General features: G+C 34.8%; 2 protein-coding genes across 2 annotated transcripts; both read right to left on the reverse strand.

The window, feature by feature from the left end:
- Positions 1 to 909: 909 nt before the first annotated feature.
- LOC137713645 (uncharacterized) lies at positions 910 to 3,157 on the reverse strand. The gene is made up of 3 exons (XM_068452970.2): positions 2,902 to 3,157; positions 1,490 to 2,288; positions 910 to 1,204 (listed from the first exon to the last, which is right to left on the reverse strand). The coding sequence occupies exons 2-3, from the start codon at positions 2,112 to 2,114 to the stop codon at positions 999 to 1,001; spliced, it is 831 nt and encodes a 276-aa protein (XP_068309071.2). The 5' UTR covers positions 2,115 to 2,288; positions 2,902 to 3,157; the 3' UTR covers positions 910 to 998.
- A 917-nt stretch (positions 3,158 to 4,074) lies between these two features.
- On the reverse strand, positions 4,075 to 4,578 carry LOC148691403 (mavicyanin-like). Its single transcript, XM_088684012.1, has one exon. It carries the CDS (start codon positions 4,576 to 4,578, stop codon positions 4,075 to 4,077), a length of 504 nt encoding a protein of 167 aa, XP_088540138.1.
- Between the last annotated feature and the right edge of the window lie 7,547 nt (positions 4,579 to 12,125).

Consider the following 12,125-nt stretch of genomic DNA (forward strand, 5'->3'; position numbering starts at 1 on the left):
TCAATTGGTTGTTGGTCAAGGACTTCTTCACCTTCTTCAAACTTAAACTCCAATTCCCATTGTTCATGGAGAAATCTTTGGTCGACAATAGTACACAATTACTTTTGCCTCTTATACAAGGATTCCTTGGTCGGGCCAAAGAAGTACCGTCACTCGATCATTATCAAACTAATTGCAACCCGTTTTTTGTTTCGGAAGGATCGTGTCGGAGCACCTTCTACTTCTAATCGGTTGTTTTTTTGTTTTTTTGAGTACATCAATATTTTTACACTAAAGAGAAGAGGAGTTCGGTTAAGCCACACAATAGGTAACCTAAAACTGGGTTGGATTAGAAACCAAAGTTTTTGAGCAACCAGTCTGGCAAACAACTCAAAGGACGAAAAGTATTGTTAATTCCTACATGCTCATTCCAAGTTCGAAGTTTAGTAAGTCATGGCACATAATTTTGAAAAAATATCGAGTAATACTATTCATACCATGTTTTTATACCACATTTCTATACCACCTTAGCTGGCATTTGATATGGACAACCATATTATTTGAAAAATTTGCAAAACCCAAGGAAATGAAGGAGAAAGACTCATTGTATACCATAATCATCATTTAATTAACTAATTTTTCTTAATTATTAGTTTATTAAATAATGAACTAAATTTAAAAATCTGATTAATTCAAATGATGTGGTTATCCACATCAAATGCCGCCTAAGATGGTATGAAAATGTGATACAAAAATATAGTATGAATAGCATTACTCAAAAATATCGGACTAAACAAGTTCAATGACCTTCAACGAGAGTCCAATTTTTGAACAGAGGTAAGCGAAAGCTACCTAACTTGCTCAGCACGGCACGAGGGTTCAATGGCCGAAAAGAAACAGAACGCAGGGAGTAGGGCAAAAGAACCAGTCTGCAAAAATAAAACGATGTGTGAATCTATAAATTTTCAATTGAATCCACTGTTTCTTGCACATGAAATTGTCAAAGTTTAAATAAACCATCAGTTTCTTGCCCCAACAAACTTTAATACAGCAAGATAAAAACAAGGTTCATCAACATATTCGGTTAATTCGAAAGAATGTTCGGCTGCCGCTTCCTCTAAAGTACTCTTCTCAGGCAGGTCAGAAGTTACAACATCTGGATACTGTCGTCGTTGCTGCTCCGAAACTTCTCTTCCTTGGGGATGGCTAATAACCAGTCTCGCACCTATACAACAAACAGCCACAACTCAGAATCAAGAGTGATATTTTGAAAGAATTTAACAGCTAACGTTAGATTTATCACTCTCAGAAAATATTTTCTACTTACTAATTTTAACACGAAACACTCAATTTATGGATTCAGACAGGCAAATATGTATATTTTCAGGGTGAGCCCTGAATGACATGCGAGGACGAGTCTATGGCAATTAATGACAATTCATCAAGGCTGAGAAGCAGTAGTATATCAAGCATGAACAAAAAGAAAAATGGATGATATTATGAAAATCACCTTGTGTAAAACACCTTGCAAGTGTTTTAAACACTTCGTCAAGTTTCAAGGGCATGGCTGGAAGGCAATAAAGGAACACAACATCTAAAGGCGCCCACTTATCAGGTACATATATCAATTCTCCTTGCCAACACTTAACCTTGTCATATTTTTCTTTAATGCCAGCTAAAACAAAAAGTGAATCATGGACAACAAGCAGGAGACTGCAGGGTGATGATTCAACCAACCGATCCACAAATCCTTCAGAACCAATTGAAACCATAACCCTAGAAGTTTCTTCAATCTCTCCTGCAGATATAATGCGATCAATCTTAAGGTTATAATCTTGGTCGGAACTGAAATCACCTGAATCAAGAAAGGACCAGTCTTTCTCATCAAAATCATCGAAGTTGATTACAGAGACTACGCCTTCATTTGATGGAGCTGTGGCACCAAAAAGTGTTTGGCGAGTATGCAAAGAATGATGTGAAATAAAAGGAAATGAAACAGAAAGAGGAGGGACACAATGATTCCAGCGATAAACACGGTTCATGACCATATGTTGAGGTTGTGTTTGAATACAAGGTAGGAACTGGCATCTAGGCAAAGGAACGAAAAGAGAGTGAGATGAGAAAACAGAATTCATTGCAAAGAACTACTGAATTTCCTATTTGGATGTTTCTGGTGTAAAATGAAAAACTTCAGTAGCTTAATTATTGATAAACAGAGATGGACCAAAATGGTTTCTGTTAATATTTCGAAAGTAGCTCAGTTCAACTTGTTATCGCTACCCTTAAACTTATCTTTACGATCAAAACCCCTGCATATAAGAACAAGAAGAAAGCATTATTCACAGTCCTTAAACTGACATCTACAATGCTTATTATTCAACTTCAAAAAGATAACATCAACTGTCTTTCAATTAAACAGAAAGGAACAACACCACACGAAAACCGCAGACTCGAAAAAGGTGATCCTATAGTAGCATTACCACTGTTATCAATTTCCACACAGCCTCAAACCCCTATACCGGTATCCGACGGAGATTACCTCTTATCGAATCGGAATTCTCTTGCAACAATAATTAACTTTCTTCAAACAAATAACCCAACTACAAATGTTCATTTGTTTCACATTTCAGAACCTGAAAGAAAACAAGATTATAAAACCCAAAGTGCCAAAAGTCATCATCTTTCTCTCGATTTTCCCTCGATTTTCCAAGTAACCAAACACAGAACTAAATTGGTAAACCAAACAAACAAACAAACCGAAAATAACTGATTTCTTCTATGCACAAATCATAGAAACGACGACCCAGAAGAGGCAATTTGAAAGCATAAAAGGAAAAGGAAAGGGAGTAAAAGGAAATTTCGACAGAATTTCAAATTCAAATTCGTTTCTTTTGCGTGATGGTTAGATCAAAATTTACTTACCCAGAGTCCTGCTTTGGAAATTGAACCTCAATGGCGAATGCAGAACTCAGAGCCTCCTCCCAATGGGTATCACTGCAAAGCTCTAGTCCTGATAGTTCGACTCCTATCTCGTTAAACCCTAATTTTTTTTGGGGTTCAAATTCCGCCGCTACTTTATCCTCAGAAAAAGTCACCAGAAAAGATTACTGTAAAATACGATTATGTTTCCTTTGGCACAATTGAAAGGTAACTCTTTTATCCCCAGGAGGATCCTCTCCACATTCTCAAATCGTGTCCGTTCATCGTGTATCGTACGATCAATTTTCGTATATTATTTATATTTAACTTAAAATAAAAATATTTAAAATAATTTTTAATCGCACGATGTACGATGAACGAATACGATTAAAAGATTCCCAAAATCCTCACAAAGAGAATTCGAAAAGAATCTTCATTCTTTTTATCTTACATCACTTCATTGAAGTAACAAAAAATAAAAATTTAGGATTTACACCTTAATTAATTTCTAAAATAGTTAACGAGATTTCAATTTTAACATTTTACGCTCTTAAATCCTAAGTTTAAAATGTTATCAATTTAAACTCTTTGTTAAGTTGATGGTCTGATCAACCATTAAATGATGAGGTCAACAATGGTATTAACTTGTAGGACGATAGAGTTGAAACTAGAACCTTGGGTTCAAGTGGTTGTCTAGCCAAAAACATAATAAGTAGGGATATGTTCTTAAGTCACGTTGAGGTCCTCAATCTCATCTGAACCCGTTTAAAGGTAATTGAGTTGGAGACAAAATGGTGGGAAAAAAAAAAAGTTAAAGAAAAAAATGGGTGTAACATAAAAATATAAATCTCTAACTAGTGGTATGAGAGCTAAGGATTAGACCCGCATGACACCCCTTTGAGATCATAGCATAAACTCACTAAAGAAGGTGAAATGTGTATAATTTTTTCTTTCTAAATGGTCATAATCGAATTTCATAAATTGTGTAAGTTGCGAACAATATCAATAAAACATAACTCAAATCATGCCAATTTAATTTCTTCTTAAACTACTCGAAAACAAGGGTAAATTCATCAATTTTTAAAAAAATTCTTTTAAACCAAGTTTATCCACCCAAACCATTAACAACAAAAACAACCCTAGTTACAAAAAAAATCAAAGAACTACAAAATGTCTCTAAAACGCAACACTCAAAAGACAAAACACAAGAGTGGTAACGGCCAACCCAAGCTTCAAAAAACAAATAGTCGGAGCATTGCTTGGAGTTGAGCTTGGATGAGAGTCTGAAGGCAATGATCCCTGAGGTGCCGGGTTTGGAGTTGCGAGCGAACTCTGCGGCATAGGAAGGGTAACCTTGATATCAACCTTTTGTCCCGCTTGACAATGGCCGGGAGCACCACAAAGGAAGTAATAGTGATCGGGCCTTTTGAGGGTGATGGTGTCGGAACCAGAGGTATAAACCGTGATAGCAGCGGTAGCGTTGCAAGATTCAAAATCTTGTTTAGTAACTAGCATCAAGTTGTGGAATTGACTATTGTAAGCGAATATGAGAGTATCGCCGACATGAAACTCTTTCGTTGAAGCCCACTTGTTGTAATCAACGGGACCCCGAGATGTCCACCCATCAGAATCGCCAACTCTATAAACATCACCTAAACAAACACCAGAAAGCACCATCATCAGGAAGAAAATTAGTGTAGCAGTGTTTCGCAGAGACATGGCTAAAGAAATAGAGGAGGAAGGATAAATCGAGAGTGAAGGAAAGGAATGATTGACTGAAATTTGTTTGAGTGAAAGACTCGAGGCGACCTTGCATATATATAGATCAATGTGCTTTCTCCTAGTCCGGTTCGGAATAGGTTTCCACATTCTACTTACTAGTAGTAGGAAATAATATATGCATTTTGTTTCATAAAATGAGTAGTACTACTAACCGGATTCAGTTTCTGATAAGAAAACAATCTAGTAGTAGGATACGGAAGTTTACATTTTTCTCATAACATAGGTTTTTATATAATTGCGGCAATGTTACGCTGCTCGCAAATAAGTGTTAGAAAATATTGGTATTTATGTTTATTTTAGTATTGGGGTTTTGCTTGTTAGTTTGTGAATTGGACCTAACCCATCTGAGTTAGGGTTTCTTAGGTTTAGTTCTCTATGAATATAGCTTGTAATTTAGACTGAGAAACAAGTCATTCACAATGTAGCTTCTTGGAGTTTTGTAACTATTTCGGCATTATTGTTTGTTTAATAATATTCTTATTATTTTATAGTCTTGTTTGTCGCGCACTTTGATATTCAACTTAGTATCAGAACCGGTTTGATCCTTCGAGATTTAATTTGATCTTGCTAGGGCTGGGTTCGATTGGCAAACCTTTCCAAATTCTTTGTGCCACATGCCAGCCACATATACATAATTACCGAAAACCAGTTACGGTTAGCCAACCGTCTTCTTGCAGTTGCCAAAAAATTGGTTCAACCAAAATTATTGGCTGGTTCGGTTGGTAAATGGCACAACCGATGGTTTGCAAATAAGCTACAAAAATAACAGCTCAAAACCATGCATTGACCGCATAAATAACAAACCAGAAAAGAGAAATAGAAGTTGTTGCTGCAATTTTTCAATTGATGATAAGCCAACATAATCATGACGTAACAAATAAAAATGAAAATCAAATAAAAAATTAATAAACCAACAACAATGTCAGCAACCATAATCCAAATAGTTATAAGTTTACAAACTCAAAAGTCTAACTAATATAATTGTCTAAATTCAATTGTAGCAACTAATGCATAAAAAAAAACTCAAAACTTAAAAGTATGGTTCTCGTTATAGGATGTCCTTATTATAATCCCAAAACAAATAACTTGTTGTTTTGATAATGCAACATCACTGAAGTAGCATCAAAGTATCAAGAACAGGGCACTAGCGCTGCTCTGTTATTTGTTTCTGAAGTCTGGGGTTTTGATTTATGTGGAATTGATGATGAAATTTGGAATTTGGATTGGACTTTGAAGTCAAAGTATCTGTAATGGTATTTGTATGCACTGCCTAGTAAAACTCGGTGTGGAAAAGGAGAAGGAAGAAAAGGAAATTGAAAATTGTTTGAGGTTTAGGCCCACACGGGCAAGAAAGAAATATGGTCTGTTTAGTTTGTCTATCGTTCCCACAGCAACTATCGCTTGAATGCTTGGACTGGTGACCATTCGAGTGATGTTGTGTACACAGTGAGTTGAATTTTTCTTTTGTTCAGAAGCTCGCAATTGGCAATGGGAAAGTTTGCACTAGCATTGGTATTGGTCTTGCACTGTCACTGGCACGGAATCTTACACTGGCACTGGCACGGAATCTTACACTGGCACTGGCATGGAATCTTGCACTGGCACTGACATGAGAATCTTGCACTGGCATGAGAATCTTGCACTTGAATGAGAATCTTGCACTTGCACCGATGAAATTTCATATTGAAATTGGCATTGGAAGTTAGCATAACAAAGCTTGCATCCATATCTTCTGTTGGAAAACTCATGTCGTGTACCGCCATGAGTTTGACGGGGAGTGTTGGAAAATATTAGTATTTATGTTTATTTTGGTATTTGGGTTTTGCTTGTTAGTTTAGGAATTGGGTCTAACTCATCCGAGTTAGGGTTTTTTAGGTTTAGTTCTCTATAAATATAGCTTGTAATTTAGATTAGGAAACAAGTCATTCACAATGTAGCCTCTTGGAGTTTTGTATCTGTTTTAGCATTCTTGGTTGTTTAATAATATTCTTATTATTTTTAAGTCTTGTTTGTCGTACACTCTGATATTCAACTATAAGTACTATTAACGAGCTAGGGTGGGATGTCATTCATATCTTCGCTATAAAAATAAATAAATAAATAAATAAAGGATCTATAACCAAGACATGATTAGAAAAAATTAATTATTTGTAACAAATTGTAGTATATAATTATTAAACGCTTGAGTCCACCGGCGAAGTAGACATTCACCTAATAAGAATTAAATATATAATATCTCACAAATTCATTATAATTATACAAGGAGATGCATGAACGTACTCTCTCTCTTCTAATTTCCCTAATACATACCTAGGGCAGCCAAGCCTACATGTCTCATACTATACTTATACCATTTGGTTTCAAATACTATAAGAATATGTGTTAGCACCTGCCTATTTGACTAGTTCACCGACAAAGTAGGCATTCGCCTAATAAGAATTAAAGTATATAATATTTCACAAATTCGTTACACAACACAAGGATTATAATTATACAAATGAGATGCATGAATGTAGTCTTATTCCCTTCTAATTTTGTTGACACTTACCTAGGGCACCCAAGCCTACAGGTCTCATACCATACTTATACCACTTAACTTTGAATACGATAGGATATCATATCCTATTGTATCCTATATATGAGTAAGCACCCATCTATCCCTTGATCACAAATTTTCAAATTTACGCTGGCATTTGTGATGCTTTTTTTTTTCAATTATCAATTTGGTCAAGCAAAATTCATTTTTCCTTGCTGTTAAACTTCATTACCACAGGTTCCACAATGGCAGCAGATGAGACTTTGCTCTGGTTTCAGGTTCTCTCCATCAGGTCACACCTTTATTTTTATACTGATATTTTGTACGACTATGATCCCGATAATACCACAATGCAGTTGTTTGTGTTTTTCTTTAACTGATACCATGCTAACTTTTACAAGCATAAATAAGCCTTATTAATGCCACTAGGTTCATCATTGAGTTCTGTCTAGAGCAGCTTTGCGATGGAATGATTTTCAATCACGATCTACCTAGGTTACAATGTGTGCACTACCATTGGGCGTGCCTCAAGCATGGACATGTACAAAATTGGTGAGATTTCTTTTCTATTTTTTTTGGAGTCTACCCAAGATATAATCATCTCATTGCAAAATTTAGAACAAAATTGAATAGAGATTATTGCAGCCAAATGATTAAGATTTTTGGATCATGCTAGGAAGACTATATTTGTAATCACATCTAATAGGTCTCATTTATTAGACAAATGATTTAGATGTAGTTACAAAATATGGTCTCCATAGTGTTTTTCTTAAAAAATTTCTAGCTAGTGAGTCAACACTCTAAAACCACAACATATTGCCACCGCATGCACTCAAACGGATACACATATGCTATATATATAGACTTCCACCTCACTATAGAGTGGTCAATAATCACCATAATAATTAGGGTTATGCTAGAGAACTAAAATTTTAAACCAAATTCTGTAAACCAAATAATGTGGTTGTTGATGGTTGGATTATTACTCAAGTGTTCATTAACGTGCTTATTTCTTATAGGTGACACATTGTTTAGTTTACAAATTGTTACGCATTTAGCAACCTAAATATTAAGCTACTAATTGCACGTTTTAAACTCGCAAGTGCACAAGATCAAACACATAGTATAGAAAGCAAGTACGAGATCATTCCCACGATGATTGCACTAATATGTATCTAGAGTATGATTCCTAACAATTTAAATTAATTAATTCACAAAACTAGCAACTATGCAAGTAAAAGGTTTAACAAAATAGTAAGAGATGTCTTAAGTTTAAGTATAAAAGCACAATATAAAGAACGTAGGCAAATAAAAGTAATTGGCAATAAGGGTTTTGAAAACGATGTTTGAATGGTTAGGACTTTGACTTTCATCTCTAACATTTTTCGCCTAAGCAACTGATACACACTATACGAAACAAATTTTTGATGCTTTACGTTTGTCAACCTAAGGCATGGTATCTATTCTTTAAGCTATTGATTTTCCTAAACAACGAATTAAGCATGGGTGTCTACACTAACTCTTTTCATTCTCGAAGTATTTAGCATGGTATCTACTAAGTTGCACTCCGAGAGAGCATAATACAATGGAAATCGACAAACACACGAGTCCTAGAACATGGTATCTATTCCGCTTATTCGTGATAATTAATTCCAAGAACCGTAACTAGTTCTCTTGTTACTCGGCATAGGTACAAGACTCGATCATCTAAATTTACCCATGTAACAAACTCAATTACAAAGCTATTCTATGGTGATCAATCATAAAATAACTCAATAAGATGGGAATTAAAACTGGAATTAATCACTAAAGCATCAACAAATTGTCTTTGTAACAAAAGTGTATCAAAAATACTCAAGGAAACATGATTAGGACTTCAACCAAGTCCCAACTATGAAATGTAGCTACTCATAATGTAAATGGGTAGTAAAGAGAAACAAAATAGAAAGTAAAAGGAGAAGAAGAAACTCTTCGATGACGAATTGTAGAACAGTGCTCTAGTCCCTCCTTTTTCTCCCTCTGTTTTTTCTGCTTTTTATATATCACACCCCCTCTGTTGGTCTGAGTAGGGATCCGCCTTCATTTCCCTTCTAGTTGTAACCAACAAGTCAATTAGCCTTCTTTTCCTTATCAAGCTTAATGAGCGTTAAAGTCTCATTATATTAAAAAAAAAACTTTTAATTTACTTTCTCTCAAACTTTTTGGCTTTCTTCAACTGGTTAAAATTCCTAAAAAATAGGAATTTTAATCTTCCTTTAATCTGCCACATTGATACACGTTTGTAGAAAACTTCATATTCACGCGTAGCCTAACCTTCATGTACTAAAACTGCCATAACTCCCTCTCGAAAAAATGATATTCACAAACTGTAAAATTCTATGGAAAATAGACATCCGTGACTTTCCAAGCATATATGGCACATCTCTTGGTTCTTTCCGAGTCAATACAGTTCAACCCACGAACTCAGCTGATCTGCATAGGCTGTGCTGATGACATAGGATAGTAAAAGCCTTTTTTAGCTCCTTTTGCACTCTTTGCTTGTTACAACCTACAAAACACAAATATAATGTAAAATGACATAGGATAGTAAAAGCCTTTTTTTAGCTCCCTTTGCACTCTTTGCTTGTTACAACCTACAAAATACAAATATAATGTAAAACCTATATAGAAGAGTAAAACAAAGGTGTAAACAAGGAGAATTATTATATATATAATAACGAATTTACAAGCATAACACAAATTTTATATAAATTTTTGGTATTTCTAGTATTATCTTAATAATTAACTTCTAATGATTACTAGCTTGCCACCTCACCTTTGAGAAAAAAATATCCAGCCAATTCTACTAAAAAAATTTCACTTTATTCTCTATAGGTCATTGTTTATGGTTACACTTCACACTAAAGGCCATAAAAGGCTAGAAATGGAGAGTTAGTTGACATTGACAAAGTAACTTAAGGCCTGACGAATCATTCTAATATACATTCCTAAAACTCGCATACCATATTATAATTTATAATGAAGTGTCAATTAATGTAAATATCTCTAGTTGGAAAAAGAGTGTAAATTATTTATTTATTTTTTGATAAAGGGTCGATAGTAGATTCATTTCACAGAGAAAGTTTTACCCACAAGGAGTATTAAAAATAGCTTATTTAGAGTATATTTAAAGGAGATATCAAATTTTAAACATAAATTTAAATTTAATAGCCTATGTGACATTTTGACATCTTTTAAAATTTTATTCTTCATCCGATGTGTTAAATTAAATTATTATTTTATTATATTACAAAATAAATGATCAAACAAATAAAAATTTAAATAAACATATTTAATATTTACTAAATCGGGACCCTTCATCAAATGCACCAAAACGGGTCAAACCAGCATTCATTATAATAAGGGTAAATTGTATTTTACCTTTTTAGGTTTAGATGTAATTGTAACCTCATATAATATCTTTAAAATATTTTAATTTCATATTTTAACTATCATTTCATTGCAATTTCATACATATGTTAGTCAAACCATTAATTTGACCGTTAAAATAATAACGTGATAAATATAAGATCCACATATTTTGATGACATGGAAAATAAAAATATTAAAAATTGATTTGAAAATAAAACTAAATTAAAACACAATTTAAAATTACAAAGGGACCTGCCAACCTTTTTCGCCAACGGAGAGAGAGAGAGATGGCATCTGCCACTTTCTCTGCAATTTCAGGGAGCAGCGAGGTCTCCTCTTCCATTTCAGGGGGCCGCCTCTCTCTCCCCGCAGAGTCGCAGTCTCTATCTCATCTTCTCTCGATCTCTCTCTCCGCGGGGAGCGCGGATTTAATTCCACCGTGTGCACAGGCGTAAGACGATGTCGATGGAAGGGGATTAGAGTTTACGAACACCGGCGATAGAGAAGGTAGGGAATGGAGCTGCGGTGTATCCTATGGAAATCGAATATTTGAGTTGCCGGAGAATCGTAACTGTACGAATTGGGCGAATCGTGCAACTGATGAACACGATGAAATTTTTTGTCAAGACTTTGAAAGGTACCAATTCCGAGAGCGAAGTGAAACCCGAAGAGACAGTTCCACTGAGATTAGAAGCGACTCGGACCCCGACGAGAGCACCGCCGTTCACAACACTCTCGCCACCATCGAGAATTTGATGGAGGTGAAGCACGGAACTTTCCCCAAAAATCTGAAACGCAGATCTTTCCCCAAATTAAAGATTCCTGTGAATTTCATGAGCGGACAACGGGAATAGAGAACCCTTTACCCTGAAATTTCCGAGGGATCCAAAGGCGACGAGACATGCCCAGATGTTTCCGATTTTTACAGCTGGGTTGATGCCATTGCCATCTCTCACCGTGGAGATGAAGGTGGGTGGGGCCCTTTGTAATTTTAAAATTTGTTTTATTTTAAAATCGATTTTTAATATATTTACTTTACATGTCATCAATATTTGACACGTTATCATTAAACAGTCAAACTGATGGTTTGACTAACGAATGTACGAAATTGTAATGAAATTATAGTTAAAGTATGGAATTGAATTGTTTTACAAATGTTATATGAAGTTCCATTACACTCAAACCTCAAGAAGTAAAATGTAATTTACCATTATAATAATGATTAAACTAATAAAAAAATTAATAAAAAGCATTAACAATTAATTGTGAAGCTGCTAAATTTGACAGCAACTCTCTTGCTATCAATCCATGTTATTGCCACATGTGATTTGACATTTCTATTGGAGAACATTAGTGTGTTTTTTTTTTACTCTTATAACTTATGTGGACATTTTGACATCTCATTTGAAGATACTTTTAAACAACAAATCTAAGATTAGATCTGGATCAATATCCCAGTTACAATTAGAATCCGAAAGAAGACCAAAACGAGCTAGGG

Source organism: Pyrus communis, chromosome 14 (genome assembly GCF_041283825.1).
Source record: "Pyrus communis isolate YQ-2024b chromosome 14, ASM4128382v1, whole genome shotgun sequence".
In the NCBI taxonomy this organism is placed as follows: domain Eukaryota; kingdom Viridiplantae; phylum Streptophyta; class Magnoliopsida; order Rosales; family Rosaceae; genus Pyrus; species Pyrus communis.

Coding starts and splice junctions, on each gene's coding strand:
- LOC137713645 (XM_068452970.2), bottom strand. CDS start 2,114: ATGAATTCTGTTTTCTCATCTCACTCTCTTTTCGTTCCTTTGCCTAGA. Junction 1,205..1,489: donor TGCAAGGTGTTTTACACAAG/GTGATTTTCATA, acceptor TTTGTTGTATAG/GTGCGAGACTGGTTATTAGC.
- LOC148691403 (XM_088684012.1), bottom strand. CDS start 4,578: ATGATGGTGCTTTCTGGTGTTTGTTTAGGTGATGTTTATAGAGTTGGC.